Genomic DNA, 15,292 nt, shown 5'->3' with positions numbered 1-15,292 from the left:
GCAGCCAAAAACCAGCTGCACTTTTGACCTCTACCTCAGTTTCTCCGTGTAAAGCATCCTGAGATGATCCTTTAAGATAAAAAGCCACTTTAAAATATCACTACAACTAGATGTTAAATATTTCAGGGAAGCTTTTGAGCAAACCTTGGGACATTTCTTCCCCTTCCGTATACGTTATACCTTGATGGATACAATGAAGTAGAAAAAAATGGAGGAAAAGCTTCTGATAAAAAGCCACTTTAAAATATCACTACAACCAGATGCTAAATGTTTCAGGGAAGCTTTTGAGCAAAGGACCTTGGGACATTTCTTCCCCTTCCATATACTTTATACCTTGATGGATACAATGAAGTAGGAAAAAATGGAGGAAAAGCTTCTCAGAACATACAGGTGATTTCACTGCTTTTGTTTCTTCCTTTTTTATGCAGACATTCATCTTCCACGAGAACCCAAGCTTCTCATGACATGCTGGAGAGCAAAAAGCCCTAGTCATACATGCTTAGTTTCAAAGTTATGTTACTCCTCGGAGAGAGAAATAAATGTATGCTATATTAAAAACAATCATCACAGCCCTTTAAATGATTGGATAGTTTAGCTTTGAACACAATTCAACCTAATAGAGGCTTTAATGGCTTTTGACAGATTGTTCCACTGATCAAGGGACATGTATGAAAATAACTGCCTACCAAGCCCTGATTTGATTTTAAGAAAAGAAAACTGAAGGTTAATGGTAAACAGAAGTTGATTGTTCACATTTTCACTGAAATAACTCTATCTGACCTGTTCTTAGAAGCAGTGAAATAAAGGATAATGGGAATCCTATACACCTGACTTTTTACTTCAGCCTCTAATCAAGGGGACTAATCAGACCAAGATGTGCTGGCATGAAAGCAAGTATTTGACCATACAGAGGGGGAGGAGAAAACTGTTGTGACCAAATTCTGATCCATCATGGACAAGCTCCATGTAAAACAGTGGAGCGTCAGAGGATGTAAACCATAGCAGAGCGTGTCCTTTTCCATCATGTGATTTATGAATGTATCTCCAAAGCAGCAAGAAGATAAACCACAGTTTTCATGTCACGTGTGAAGTGCTCACACCCAACCACCAACATTTCAATGGGATAATTTTATCAGTTATTTGTTGGCTTTTGTTTGACTTGTCATTCAGCCAATTCTGTACCCTTACTAAGTACAGTCTTTTTGCAATTGTATAAATGATCTTCTCTTGTCCAGTGAATGCTCCCAGGCTAAGGTGAAGAGGACAGATGAATGTCAATGAAGATGCAAGCCCAGCCATGTTGCAGGTGATGGGCCTCAGTTTGGACTGCAAAGAGAAGAGTGGCTCTATTTAGGATGGACTCTGCCCTTAGAGGTGGGGTGACGTGACAGCCAGCATGGGGCAGTTTGGGAACCCTCAGAAACATTGAATATTGGTGGTTTTGCCCGGATCTTCCACCACTACCTAACAGCTCCCACCCCTAACACTAGATTAGTGTAGGGCTGAGCTTTTCACTCTGCTGTGGGGAGTGCAGGGCTTGTCTTTTTTTCGGACAAGGAACCTCACTGTTAACAGTCTTCTGCTTGTTTGTCTGACCCTTCCCCACGGCAGCTGACCATCCCCATGGGATAGTTCAGAAGATGAGCTGCAGCAACTCGAGTCTCAAACGGGAACCAGATGTTGAGTGGAGGAGGTACTCAGTCCATGGAGGTGTAGTAGGACAGAGGTGGAGGTTGAAGCTGGGGATCAGGGTGTCTCATGCCTGTTGCTACCGAGGAACAACCACTCTTCCCAACTCTAACCTTGGTGCAAGAAGACAGTGGTCAGCTCCTAGAGAAAGCTATGGACTAGTTGTTGGGGGGCAAGAGGAGGGTTAAGGAGCCACCATTAACTTTGCACCAGCTGGTAACAATTAAGGGAGAGATCCTGACCTGCACTGTACAAGTTACTGCTCAATGACTCCCATATGAGTTAAGTTGTGGCCTTAAGAAAGCACATCCCTTGCATCTCACGTGCATCTCATCTCATCTCATGTCTCTCACCCTCCTCTCATCCCAGTTTAGAGATCCTGGGCTAGTTCAATCTCTGCTGCATTAGCCCACATTCCACTCCATGACACAGGACTAATGGAACTGCCCTACTATAAGGGAGAAAGCAGAAATGCCCCCTCTGAACACACTACAGTATTTTAACCATCTTTTGTGGTGGATCTTGGGAATTATTTTCTGGTTTTCCTGCTGCTATGGCACTGGAATCCCCAAATCTGTCCCACAGCATTAAGTCATCCAGCATGATTTTAATCTTGCATCATTACTTATGAAACTAAAACTATATCTGGATGATAATAAGACAACTGATTTGGGTATTTATTGCATTCTGTGTTAGCCATCCTGGACAGTTTCCAGTCAGCGATTACTCATGGCATTCTTAATTACAATTTAGATAATCAGAATCTGCTGTAAAGCTCAGAGCATAAGCATGATGCCTTTAAAATCTACTGTATTGAGATTAATATTTTTTATTTACATAGCCTTTTAACAAGAAGAAAGGACCTACAGGATAAAGTACTTTTACATAAGGATATATGGATAAAGCATTATAAAAATATTTCTAATTACGTAGCATAACACAGCAGTTTTCTATCAAATACTTAAAAATGGCCTTTACCTTTCATCCCCCAAATTAGAGAAACAATAAAAGTTTTTCATTTCCTGCCAACATTTTCTTTCTATCAGTGTAAAACCAGCTCTGTATCAGATTTTTTAAAGAAAGCCCTTGCCTCAAGCCTTTCATTTGTATTGGTTCCATGTTTAGTCAGTAGCTTTTGTAAAATTGATGAATATTGTCTAAAGGCAAGTGCAGACAGGCAAACAGATCTGTATCTTCTGTAATCCATTTAGCCTGACACACACATGCAAGTGAACTATTTTACCTTAATTCTCTCATGGCTGATGAAAAGTAAATGTAAGCAAAGTCGTGAACTTCACCATTTAAAAAGAATCACTGAATCTAATGTTAGAAGCTAATTTATGCTCTCCCCTCTTCCCTGAAAAAAACCTGACCTTGGTCCTCGTGCCTCTGGAGCATCCAGACTGGGCAAACAGCTGCTATACAGACCACATCCATTAGAGGCTGTCTTTTTCAGCTCATCCAAAATGGTAATGGGTTATCTAATGCTGGAATACAAACAGATCGCTAAACTATCATTGCAACATGAGCTAAATCATAACTATTTGAATAAAATAATGAAAACTTTGAAGTATTCATCTGCTTCTAGTACGTAATCCAAACACAGCAATAATTTACACTTGATCTCTCAGTTTTTTAATAGGTATTTACCTTCAACCATGTTCTCCTCCTGGGGTACCCTTTGGCTTTACTACGTACTTCAAACAGTTCCATCAACCTTACTCATGTCTTTGCTATCAGCTCCTGTGGGCTTTGGAGATATGAAACCCTCTTATACTTCTGTATTTCAGCGGAACTCAATCAAGTTACACTGATTTAGATGATGTGAGACTGGAATGCAACACAGAGCATTAATCCTCTTTAACCACTTCATTATTGGTATTTTGGCAGTGAATCTTAGGTCTTATCCGTTCCAAAGGTGTTCATTTGTCTATGTCATTGCTATCCATGGCTTAAATGAGTGCTATCCAAGTGCACTGAGGCTAGTACTAGTTCAGCTAATTCACTAGCTTAAATCTTCAGCACAGACAAGACCTAGAATCATGCATTTTTTAAAAATGCTATTGCTGCCAGCAGCCTCCTAATACAAGAAAAACGCAGTGTTTTTTCACTACTGCTGGAAATAATTATTTGCCAATCATTTTTTAATAGCTATGCCTCCACATCAGCTACAAACTACAGCGTTGATATGCCTTCTCTACCCTGTATGGCTGTCAGATTCATTTCAATACTGTGATCCCCACGGTTTCTAGCAGCGCTTAATTAAACACAAAATAATCATAAAGTAACAGCCTAAACAAACAAACAATCCCCTCAAACGCTGTGTTAACAGTGTTACATCGTTAGCTTGTTTGAATTCATCTTGCTCATTTCCAAAGAAATATCTGTTTCTGTGAGAACTGCCGTTTCAAAAGCAGAATTCCCACATCTTCAGCTAGCTTTTCTCTAAGTGATCTCCAAAGTAAACAGTATTTAGTGTGGCATTAATCCAAAGATATGCTATTTGCCCACTGGTAAAGGCAGCTTTAGCTAGTGCAGGAAAGAAAAAGCTATGCCCATAACATAATATTTCAAAATGTTAAGGAATCAGTGGCACGAGAGATAACAGATGGATCAAGGTTATAATATAATCAAACCTACTTTAAATCATAGTTTATTCTTGAGAGAGTCTTTACACTCTACAGGGTGGCTAACAGTTTTAGCAGAAGTCCAGGACTACAATGAAAATGCCTGATGCAGGTTTTTACACTTTTGCTGGCACAGCCATGGCAGAGGTGTGGAGGGACAATCTCTACTTGATATAATTGTCCTGGCAAAAGCTGGTAGGTGTGGACAGAGTTTTCTACCACTAAACCTGAATTTTTGCTGGCACAGCTTCTTTAGCTCCAGGGAGGTCTGGCATATGTTATACTGTCAAAAGCACAATTTTCGGCAGTACAAGCCTCATCCACACCCGGAGTGCTTTGCCAAAGCAGTGTACTGGTATGCTCTGGGTAAGCCTGGCCTCAGCACTGATTTTAAACAGGAGATTAACACAGGAGGCGTATTCATTTCTTGGTGGCAACGTCAAGCTCTGAGTCTTACTGGTTTCTTTAGCAGTGGTAATACAGACTGAACGCTGTTTCATCATAATATGATTTTCTTCTGCTTTCTGTTGCAAAGGAAAAGGCATGGACCAGCTCAAATTAAAACAGCAACTTAACTAAAAGAAAAATCTCTCCCTCACTCAGGAATGCCAACACGGAATCGTTCTTTTTATAACACGTTATTACCAAACAGATCACAAACAGTGTCATTTCTCATAGTCTTCTGGTTTTGTTCTTAGAGATCTCATTAGGTGAACACAGATGCTGCAATGCCCAGTATCACACAACCTAAACCTCATCTGTCAGGGGACTTGACACCCTAAATGAGCACCCTTTCTAAGGTCCATCAGCTTTTTAGGGAATGCACTGGGAAACCTGGCCTCAGAATAGGATTTACAACATGCAGAAACAAAGCAATGGTCAGGAACCAGATCCTGGTTTTCAGGGAGCCCAGAAGGTACATATTCCCACCAGAAATCTCTCCCAGTATTATTCAATTTCCATGATGAAAACCAGCAAGAAAGTCTTGGGATCTATGTCAGGATGCTCCTCCAGAGTTCCTCATCTGAAAAAATGCTCTAACAAGAAGCCACTGCATAAAGGACTTTCTCCACCATCTACTGTACCTTGATCTTAGTGGATGAAGTCGATGCATTGTGTGCCCAGCCCTATACTGGAGATATCATCTCAAGCTGGCATCTCATTAGGATGCCTAGATTGTGGATTCTGCTTTGTCACAGGTGTGCACTACACCTCGTGTTGCTCGAACCTGCCAAACCAGAGGCAGTTCTGGCAGTCGTGGAAGCTGAAATTTAGATGTCAAGGGAACTTGTGGAGAAACAGATATCCATGGCCTGAAGGGTGGATGGGAATTAAGAGTGGAGGAGGAAATAACTAAGGCTGGTGTTCTGGACTTCAGGTCTTAAAAGCCACACGTTTCTGTAGATTTGGGCCTTGTCCTTTTTATTAGGAGAAAGTAACTAAGTGAAATCTGCATTGACACACAACACATGATTGAGGTGTCATAAAGCTGAAAAGATTTATTTTAAACTAAAAGGCTTCTATCCAAATGATAAGCATCAATAATTCTAGGCTGGAAGTTCACCTGTTACTCTACCTACTGAAGAAGATTTTGTAGATTAGCAATTACTTCTTCCAGATCGTATGGCAGAGGCATACTGCTTTCATCATCTGTCCAGAAGGGATGGCATTCTGGTTTCTGGTCTTCTGGCAAGCTCTCTGCTGCTTCTGACTGGCATCTGAAAAGAAGGGTAAGCAGAGGAACTACTTAAGTAAAACTGTATCAAGAAACTGAATACTCAGCGAGGATACCTTTGTGCATTAATTGAAAGAGAAAGAGGATAATAAAAAAGAAATACCACATCTTCTGACCAAATGGATTGTTCATTTACAGTGAGGCTGATTTCTGTTGTAGGCTTTGTATTTTCTATAGGGATTTCTCAAAAAGCCAATCACAGAGAAAACTCAGTTAGTGTACCTTTATATGGTGAATTATTTTTTCATTATCTCAGCTGTTATTTAAAGCATGTGATTAAACCATTATCAGATTTAAATGTTTGCCGGTTTCCAATGTATTACTAGATTATTGAGAAAGATTAAACTGAATTTACTGCATTAAGGTCAGAGGGGATAGATTAAACAATATTAAAGAAGCCGGACTAGCTTTGTAGATTCTGGAGATTTACAAGTGTATCAACCTGCTTAGCTCTGGAAAAGGCAATATAAAAAGAGAAAATTCTATAAAGATAAATGGAAATAGAGGTTAATAACAACTTCCAATGATGAATAGGTGGGCAAAACTTCAATAAAATTAAATTAAGAGGTTAGTGTATGTTAGTCCCCAGAGAAAATGTTTAAATTACAGTGTTTTTTATTAAATGGATTATTCATCAATACTAGTGAAGTCTAATTATAATATTCAACTGAACCGCAGCCTGCAGAGGGAAGTTTTAGAAGTGGCAACCATCACATCTCTTAAGATTAGGCTGTAATACAACATGCTGCATCAAAAAAATTGTCACAGTTCAAGAAGGATTTCTCCCTCTCCCTTCTCCCCTTCCCTCAAACAATTTGCATGTTGCTGATTAATTAGTTGATGTTTGCAATGGGACACGACAAAGAAAAATGCTAAGCATTACTGTAATTTTGGTAGATACTACAGGTCTCCATAGTTCTTCAAAGCCATAAAAAGCAACTTGTAGAAATACACTTTTATCTCTTGTAAGGCATTTTTTTTTTAATTTCACGTTTTATAAAGCACGTCATTGTTTTAACAGTTTTAAAGTTGTTTCAAACGTTATCTGTATCTCTCATCTCTGTAAAACGAACTCTCAAAATATTGACACGTGCAGCTTCCTTGTCTACACCGTTGGCCTTCTGGAAGAGACTGTTTCCAAATGAAAGACGTCTTCTTCTCTGGGGAATTATTAATGGCAGCGTAATCCCCATGAGAAAACATACTTCAGCTTTACACCCATGTTGGTGTGTGGTTAATTGCCGCACCAGCATCCTGGGCACTCAATCCATCGTACATTACACTACAAGGACAGTATTAACACATAACATTCCAATATATCTTCAGCTCTCCACATCAGCCCCTGATAATAGCATCTGTTAACATGCACTAAGTACTATTATGTAGCACATCACTTCATAAATAATAAGATTAGCCGACCTCAGGGCCCCGGGAAGAGTAATGTGTTTAAATGTTCTCATTATTTATTTAAAACAAGAATTAAAGGAACAGAAGCTACTTGTGACAATCCTCTTAGCATAAATATTAAACTGTTTGCATTGATAAGCTGCACTGTACAGAATAACAGAGGATTTGTTTTGCCGGCTGCTTTATAATAGTTGTTAGAGGAAATGCAGTTTAGTGTATGAGTTCTGAGAGGTACTTAACTGATTGTGCCATCATGTTCTGAAGACATTTTCCAAATTATATAAAGGAACAGGAGAAAATTAATATGCAGGGGAAGCTGAAACTAATTACAGCATAACTCTATAAGGCTTTTAAAATCTTGCTTTATTTTCTGTCTTGGCACAAAATAATACGCTCAATTTGCTGGGTGGTATAAGATATTCCAGTTTAAGCATTTCAATCTAAAAGTGGATAAATTAACCATGTAGAGATTATTGCAGATGACAAATCAAGAAGCTCAGCCAGTAAATACTGCAGGGATATTATGTGGTCTGCAGAACTCAACTTATAATAATGAACGTTCTCTCTCATGCATCTGCTATTTACAACAGAATTTCATTGAGAGGAAGAACATACCAACTTCTAGCTTCTTTGTGATTTCAGAGCTCTTTTTTACCTTTAATGTCTCCTTTTCCCCCCTTGCTCTCTCACACATAAGGACTGACCAGCTTTTCCTTCACGTTTGGGTTTTGGGCACTTGTGTTGCTGTAGATGTGTCCCAAGTGACAGTGATGCTGTGATGGAAGTGTGTCAGGGCCTTAGACTTTCTGTGCAAGTCTGAGGAGAAATGCATCAGTACGTTGTAAAAGTATAAAAAAAGGGTAAACCTTGACATTCCAAGTTCTGCAATCCCATAGCTCCTTTGTCTTTCTGCCCAGGATTTCTATGACTTTGCTTTATATCACTAGCAAGAAAAGCAGTGAATGCTACCTTTTTATATCTTGTGAGTCACCTATTTTGACCAAAATTACAATCCCTGTGCCGGATCTGCTGGCATCAAAGTCAACTCAAGCTGCTCACAATTAAAATTAAGGGGCTGGGTTCTGAGAAGTCATCGTCACAACCTGGCAGTTCATTAAGCAACTCATCCACTAGCTTGAACACTGTCATCCAAATATGTGCTTTCTGACTCAAAAAGCAAACCCAGTCCTTTCCAGATGAGTATATTACTATTGATCTTCATAAATTTCTGTGGGAGACATGTTTCCTACAATGCTCTGTAATTCGTAGCAGAGTGACACACCTGAAGATCCTGCAAAGGGATAGCAAATTTTTATCTGAAGCAGAACAATCAAAATATCAAGTAATTGCACAGAATTATTTTGAAAATATGTGCTTTCTGACTCAAAAAGCAAACCCAGTCCTTTCCAGATGAGTATATTACTATTGATCTTCATAAATTTCTGTGGGAGAAATGTTTCCTACAATGCTCTGTAATTCGTAGCAGAGTGACACACCTGAAGATCCTGCAGAGGGATAGCAAATGTTTTATCTGAAGCAGAACAATCAAAATAACTTCAAGTAATTGCACAGAATTATTTTGGATTCCTTTGTATCTGGGAATAGATGGCTAACATAAGTTAGTGATGATTACTCAGAATAAACAGAAATTGTGTCTTTTCCCAGATACAAAAAAAATTGAGGCTCCACATGGGAAATTGTGTCTTTTCCCAGATACAAAAAAATTTATGAGGCTCCACATGTGAAACATTGCAAACATCCCAGTATGGTGGTAGTGGGAAAGTACCAAAATTTATAATATTGTAAGTTAATTAAAATATTGCATATTAATTAAAAACTGTCATTTGAATAAATAAAGTCCAAACTCCAAAGTAGAGTAGATCCAATCTGTGTATATTTTATGCACAAAATGTGTTAAGAGTGGAAATAACACACGCTCTGAGAGACAGAGCAGATGCCAAACAAAGAGGCACCTTTCATACTTTATTTGCAGGAGAACAGAAGAACTGCCACGGCCTATTTCAGAGCAATTTAGTTCCAACACCTTGATAATTCGTGGTCACCAACTTATTAAAGAAAGGATGATTTGTCTAAAAGTGTGCAGAATGTGTAAAATGCTAAAACAATCAAGACCTGTGCAAGTTTTAATTAAAAAAAGCCCATTTTTAAGGAACTCTTGGTTACTCCTGCAGTGCACATTCTCGTTACCTCTCCCCTGTAAACTTCACAGACTTCGGATCCCCTTTATCTCCATTTTTGCCAAAAGGACTTTGCTCATTAATATTTACCACTTAATATAAGTTCAGTTAAGTCATGAGAAGCATCTGTATGACTGTAGGCCAATAGACAGCTCTTTCCCTTGGAAGGTGGCTCATTTCACAGTGGGCAGGTGCACTGGAGACAGACACTTGCCCAGTTGAGGTCCCCTGGGCTGCGCTGACATTTTGCTGATCAGGGTGTCAGCTACATTAGAGGACACTGATCACGATGCTAAAATTAACCAAGCTCACTAAAGTATGTGTTAATTATGAGTATGCAAGCAGTCAATAAAAGGTTAATGCAAGAGTCAAAGGATAAATTTATTTCAGTATTGCATCACTCTACTGACTAAATGACTAACATTATGCTTTGTTTTTAATCGATATATTTTACAGTAATGCGTGAGCCATTGATTTGAAAAACAGTCTTCTTTCTAACAGACAAGTTTTGCAACTGCTAAGTATCAAGTATCAATATACTTAAAGCACTCTTTTTTCAGAGCAGATACCTTTTTGTTCTGTTGTCAGGATCGGGAACGCACATAAGCCAGGAGGCGGCCTCGGGTCCTGCTGATGAATGTGATTAATGCAAATAAGAATTATTACCCAGGAACCTAAATAAGGCGCTGTGAATTAGAGCCCCTGGATTGGATTCCACCGCGCTGTTTGTCTGCTCCACAGAGGCACAGTCAAATCAGATCAATAGGGGTCAATCTGCGGCTCAGGCTGCACAGGCTGTTGTGTGAGGAGTGGGGAGAGGATGACAACAGCCCCGTTTCTGAGATGGTGCTCATCGAGCTGTCTAAGCTTGGCAGCCCAAACACCAATGGAGATCACATAGAACTTCGTAAGGTGAGTCAAGGAGCATGGATCTGGCCATCTTCCCCAGGTACTGACATGGTCAGAAAGGGAGGATGGGGTATTGGCTCTGCACGTACCAAAGTACACGCTCACCCATACGTGCTTCCTCCAGCATTCCTGAAATTACTACCTTTCACATGGGAGTTATTTCCTCCCTCCATTCATGCTAGAATAAAGGTGTTACTGAGCTGTTATTCAGAACTCCAGAGTATCTTTTAAAACGATGGCCCAGGTAAAAGCAGGGCTTGGCTCACCCTGAGACAAATGCATTCATTGATCCCACACCAATATTGGTTAAAATGACACAACGCTGCTAAAATAGATGCAGTTCTGAGCTACAGTAGGAGCTTCTTTAGACACTATCTTCCATTCTGAAGATTCACAATGACTTTGCAAATTTGGGTCTGATGTCACTGTCCCCATGCAGAGCTCTGCTGTGTGAACCCACATCCTGACAGTACAGGGACCTGGTACATAAGAGTTCTTCTTGCAGGTTTGGGTTTTTTCATCCTCCTGCTTCAAACCTTTCCCCTGCCTGGAAATTGTCATGCCCACCATGTGTAGTGACTCTAATCTCAGGGTTAGGATCACCCTATGTCATTTCAAGCTCACATTCTCAGTAGCCAAAGCACATACAAGATAATACAGTGTGTTCTCAGGTATCTGAGTGGTTACGCAAAGCACAGAGAAAAAGATGAGGTTACACACATAAGAACAATTACTCAAATAAGTTAACCTGGATTTTTCTTTTTTTTTTCAAAATAGTGTATCTCATTGACAGATATGGCAAATTTACTTCTGCTGCTGAATGCATCACAATTAAAACCTGGTACTGCTTAAGTCAAAGTTGAAACTTCCAGTGATTCCAACAAGGCCAAGATTTCAATCCAAATGTTTTTCCAGAAAGCATTCACAATAGCCATGAGCTAATAAGCATAATAATAAAAATTATCCAAAAGAAACTATGGAAGGAATGAAATAGGTTGAATATAGTTTCTCAAAGTGAAATTTAGCAAGGGATGCTCAGTTTAGATTTTTTATCCATTTACAACAGTGGTTAAATTATTGGCATTATAAGTCAGTTAATGCATTGTGGAGTAACAAGATGTGATGTTCTGCAACTTCAAAGTTGCCACAGAAAGAAAAAAGTATCTGTTTTATCAAACAATTGCTCAGTAAGGCACAGAGAAACTCTAGAGTAAAAATTCAAATTGATGCTGTATATACACATTCTGTCACCCTTTTGGACATGGATAAGATACTGGGATTAAGTCCCTAAAACGGGCTGAAAAAAGTCAGCCCAGTTATTTGAAGAACTGAACTTTCATTTATCTTCATGAAAAATTAAAAGGTGGAAGGGAAAAACGTAACTGATGATAAGATGGAACGGGGGTGAGAAATCTGAACAGCAGCTGCTATCCAGTTGGCTGCCCATTCTAGCACTAGCCACTTCAGAAATTACAATATGCCTAATTTTAAGTTTTATTCTACTCCAGACACCCATTTGGTCGCAGTACCTGGCAATGACAAGTTTTCCGACCACTGATTAAGGATTAAGGCCACCAAGTAGACTGCTGAGAACAATTTTATAGCTAGGTCTATTTGTCAGCACGTCCATGAGATACCAGTGGTGATGAATGGGGTGTTTTGCCAGCTGACCAGTTGGGAGCTGTTGAATCATAGAATCATAGAATGGTTTGGGTTGGGATCATCAAGTTCCAACCCCCCTGCCATGGGCAGGGACACCTCCCACTAGAGCAGGTTGCTCAAGACCCCATCCAGCCTGGCCTTGAACCCCTCCAGGGACTGGGCATCCACAACTTCCCTGGGCAACCTGTTCCAGTGTCTCACCACCCTCATAGTAAAAAATTTCTTCCTGAGATCTAATCTGAATCTTTTTTCTTCCAATTTAAAACCGTTTCCCCTTGTCCTATCATTACATTGACATTCATTGACCTCTGACACTGGTCACTGGAGGTGGACACCTGAAGCCTGCATTGCTCCTTCCTGGCCACATGGAACAATAAGGAGGTCAAATGGCCAAGGTGACTATAGATGTCACACCTGAGGCAACCCCACTAGAGCTTTAGTGTACCCAGAGTCGAATTCCAGAGCTCAGCATGACGCTGAGACAGCTATAGAAAGGTCCAAACCAAAAGGTGTGTGGTTTCACAGAGGTACGAGGTAGCCAACCTCGCCATGGGGGAAAAGGGACACGTTGTTCTCAAAGAACAATGGAAAGAAACACAGTTGAAGAAATGGCAATTCTTCCCTCCAGAGAAAAAACACACAACGGCCACTATGTCACTGGGAGAGAGCTCCAGCCTGGCTCAGCTCTAGAGAGGGAAACCATTCTAGGCTCTCCCAGGAGCTCTCTTTCTGGAGACCTACTCCAAGATTACATAGATTTACACAGAAAGATGGAGCTAAACTTCTTTATAGTTAAAAAACGTTAGCATCTTGACTTCTGGTTTGGCTTATTTTAGAGGAAATAACATCTACAAAATCAGTATTTCAGCTGGAACTTCCTCAAAATTGAAGGGTGTTTGGAAAATGGGGGTTAGTTAATGCCCTATCGTGAGACAGGGTTAGGGTGGCATGTTTTCTTATCTCTTTCTTTTAAGTCTGTAAAACATAATCAAGCCCATAATTTACAAATCCTTCACTTGGTATTAACTGTCATAATTTGTCACCTAAAAACTGTTTACTAAAAAAACAAAGGATAGAGAAAACATAAATATATTGAAATATAACAATATGAAGATGTCTTCTTCATATGGCTGTGTTTTGTCTTTATCACTGATAAAATTCTATTTTTTCATGCCAAAACTAGAATTTTGAAAGCTATTGAGTTCAATTTAAACCTGAAAGCAAAGATTTTCTTAGCTTTTTTAATTAACCAGTCAGAAAGTTGTCACCCTTGGCAGAAAGTATTTCTTTCAGTTGTCCCCTACTGTGACTCTGCCCAACTGAAACCTCCCCAGGTTCACTCTGCCTTTTAAGGACAAACCAAATTGTAACAATAACTGATGTTGCAAACCAGATTTCAGAAGCACTGGTCCCAAACAGGCAGTGAAATGAAGTGGCCAGATGGAAAGAGAGCAGTGCTTCCTCCTTCTGAACATCTAATCCCCAGCCTGCTCCCACGGAGTCTGTCCCATTTACATTAAATCACTGCTGATGTTCTTCCACGTGCTGCAGCCAGAGTCTGCCCAGCCAGAAGTAAGGGCTGAGACCAGGAACTGCATTTATAGAAGGGACAAAATGAGTTTGTTTCCAGATAAGAAACTTGCAAAGACAATCCCAGATTTAAGAAGCTATGGAGGCAACCATCGCTTCTTAAATTTAATTTAATTTTCGTTAAATTTTAATCCAAGAAAAAACTTAGTATCAGCTGCACAAATGCACAAGCACAAACACAAACAATGGCATGTTAGAAGACTTCTCCTGTCTGCTTCTTTCAAAGTTGATAATGACTCGTGTCACTGATGCGTTTGGCCCTTACTAAGGAACCAACGTTCCCAGTCACTGACCCATGAGCTTTGTGCCTCCACTGGAAATGAGGATGCTGCTAAAATATCCCGAGGCATCACAGGTGACACAGCAGGGCAGCCTGACAGCAGCCAGCACTGTCCTTGTGTCCTTGTGCTTCTACAGAGAGAATCTGTAGCAGAATCCATCGTTCAACACCGACCTGCAGAGTGCATTTTGCTGTTCCACAGAGAGGTGGGAGAGCGATCAATGAACCCGACACTAAAGAGGTTTAAGTGACAGTTGTATGAACTTGGAAATGCCAGAGTTTCTACTATTACCCAAATTGTAAATCAGCTAAGTATAAGAAAAATATAAATTGTTAAAACCCTCCAAACGTTGAAATAACAGCAACGAAAGGACTGGTGGAGCCCAACTGTGAGGAGCTTTCAAGTGGTGCACCATCGCGTTAGTCACGTATTTGTAGAAATACAAGAAAAACTCACAAAACTATTTTAAAAGAATGTTTTGCTTTGCCTTAACTGGAGAGAAATTACAATAAATTTTTAACTTTTTTGACTGTGATACTAGTTGAAATCTGCAAAAACATGTTTCAGCCTTTCTGAGCTATTTGGCTGACAAACTATGGGAATAAATAGATATTTGCCACAAAGTATCCTCAGCTACAAAGTGGGGATTGTAAAGCAAAGCCTCAGAGACAAGCCAGCTCTAGGTGGAAAGAATGGAAGAAGAGTGGGCACAAGAAGCTACTTTATCTAATATATCCATCTCTACTGTGGGTGGATTAAGAAACAGGATTCTACCCAAAAGACACGTTGTACGAGACTGTCAGTGATCTTCCTCACCATGTCCACCAACTCCACCCGACCACAGGGCAGTTCCTCGTAGATGGCACTGCAGCAACTGCAAAGCCACCAAGAAGGGTGCCTCACCTTGAGTACTGTGTCCAGTTTTGGGCCCCCTACCATAAAAAAGACATTGAGGTGCTGGAGCGGGTCCAGAGAAGGGCGACAAAGATGGTGAGGGGTCTGGAGAATAAGTCTTATGAGGAGAGGCTGAGGGAGCCTGGAGAAGAGGAGGCTGAGGGGAGACCTTATTGCTCTCTACAACTCCCTGAAAGGAGGGTGTAGAGAGGTGGGGGTCAGTCTCTTTTCTCAAGTCACAGGCGACAGGACGAGAGGAAATGGCCTCAAGTTGCGCCAGGGGAGGTTCAGGCTGGATAT

General features: G+C 40.2%; 1 protein-coding gene across 3 annotated transcripts in view; it reads right to left on the bottom strand.

The window, feature by feature from the left end:
- Positions 1 to 262: 262 nt before the first annotated feature.
- FTO (fat mass and obesity associated) overlaps positions 263 to 15,292 on the bottom strand; it is a 266,969-nt gene continuing 251,939 nt past the window's right edge. For 2 of the 3 annotated variants that reach the window (XM_014942099.1, XM_014942098.1), the window contains 2 exons: positions 5,881 to 6,034; positions 263 to 1,326 (listed from right to left, as the gene is read on the bottom strand). In XM_014942099.1, the coding sequence (XP_014797585.1) occupies positions 5,893 to 6,034 (142 nt within the window). In that variant the 3' untranslated portion in view covers positions 263 to 1,326; positions 5,881 to 5,892. Of the gene's footprint in view, positions 1,327 to 5,789; positions 6,035 to 15,292 lie in introns of those variants that run through there. The other variant, XM_014942097.1, reaches the window with a different exon arrangement.

The sequence above is a fragment of the Calidris pugnax genome, unplaced genomic scaffold, assembly GCF_001431845.1.
Source record: "Calidris pugnax isolate Ruff unplaced genomic scaffold, ASM143184v1 scaffold28, whole genome shotgun sequence".
Lineage (NCBI taxonomy): Eukaryota > Metazoa > Chordata > Aves > Charadriiformes > Scolopacidae > Calidris > Calidris pugnax.
The sequence above is the reverse complement of the archived record's forward strand: the minus strand, read 5'-3'. Positions and strand labels throughout refer to the sequence as shown.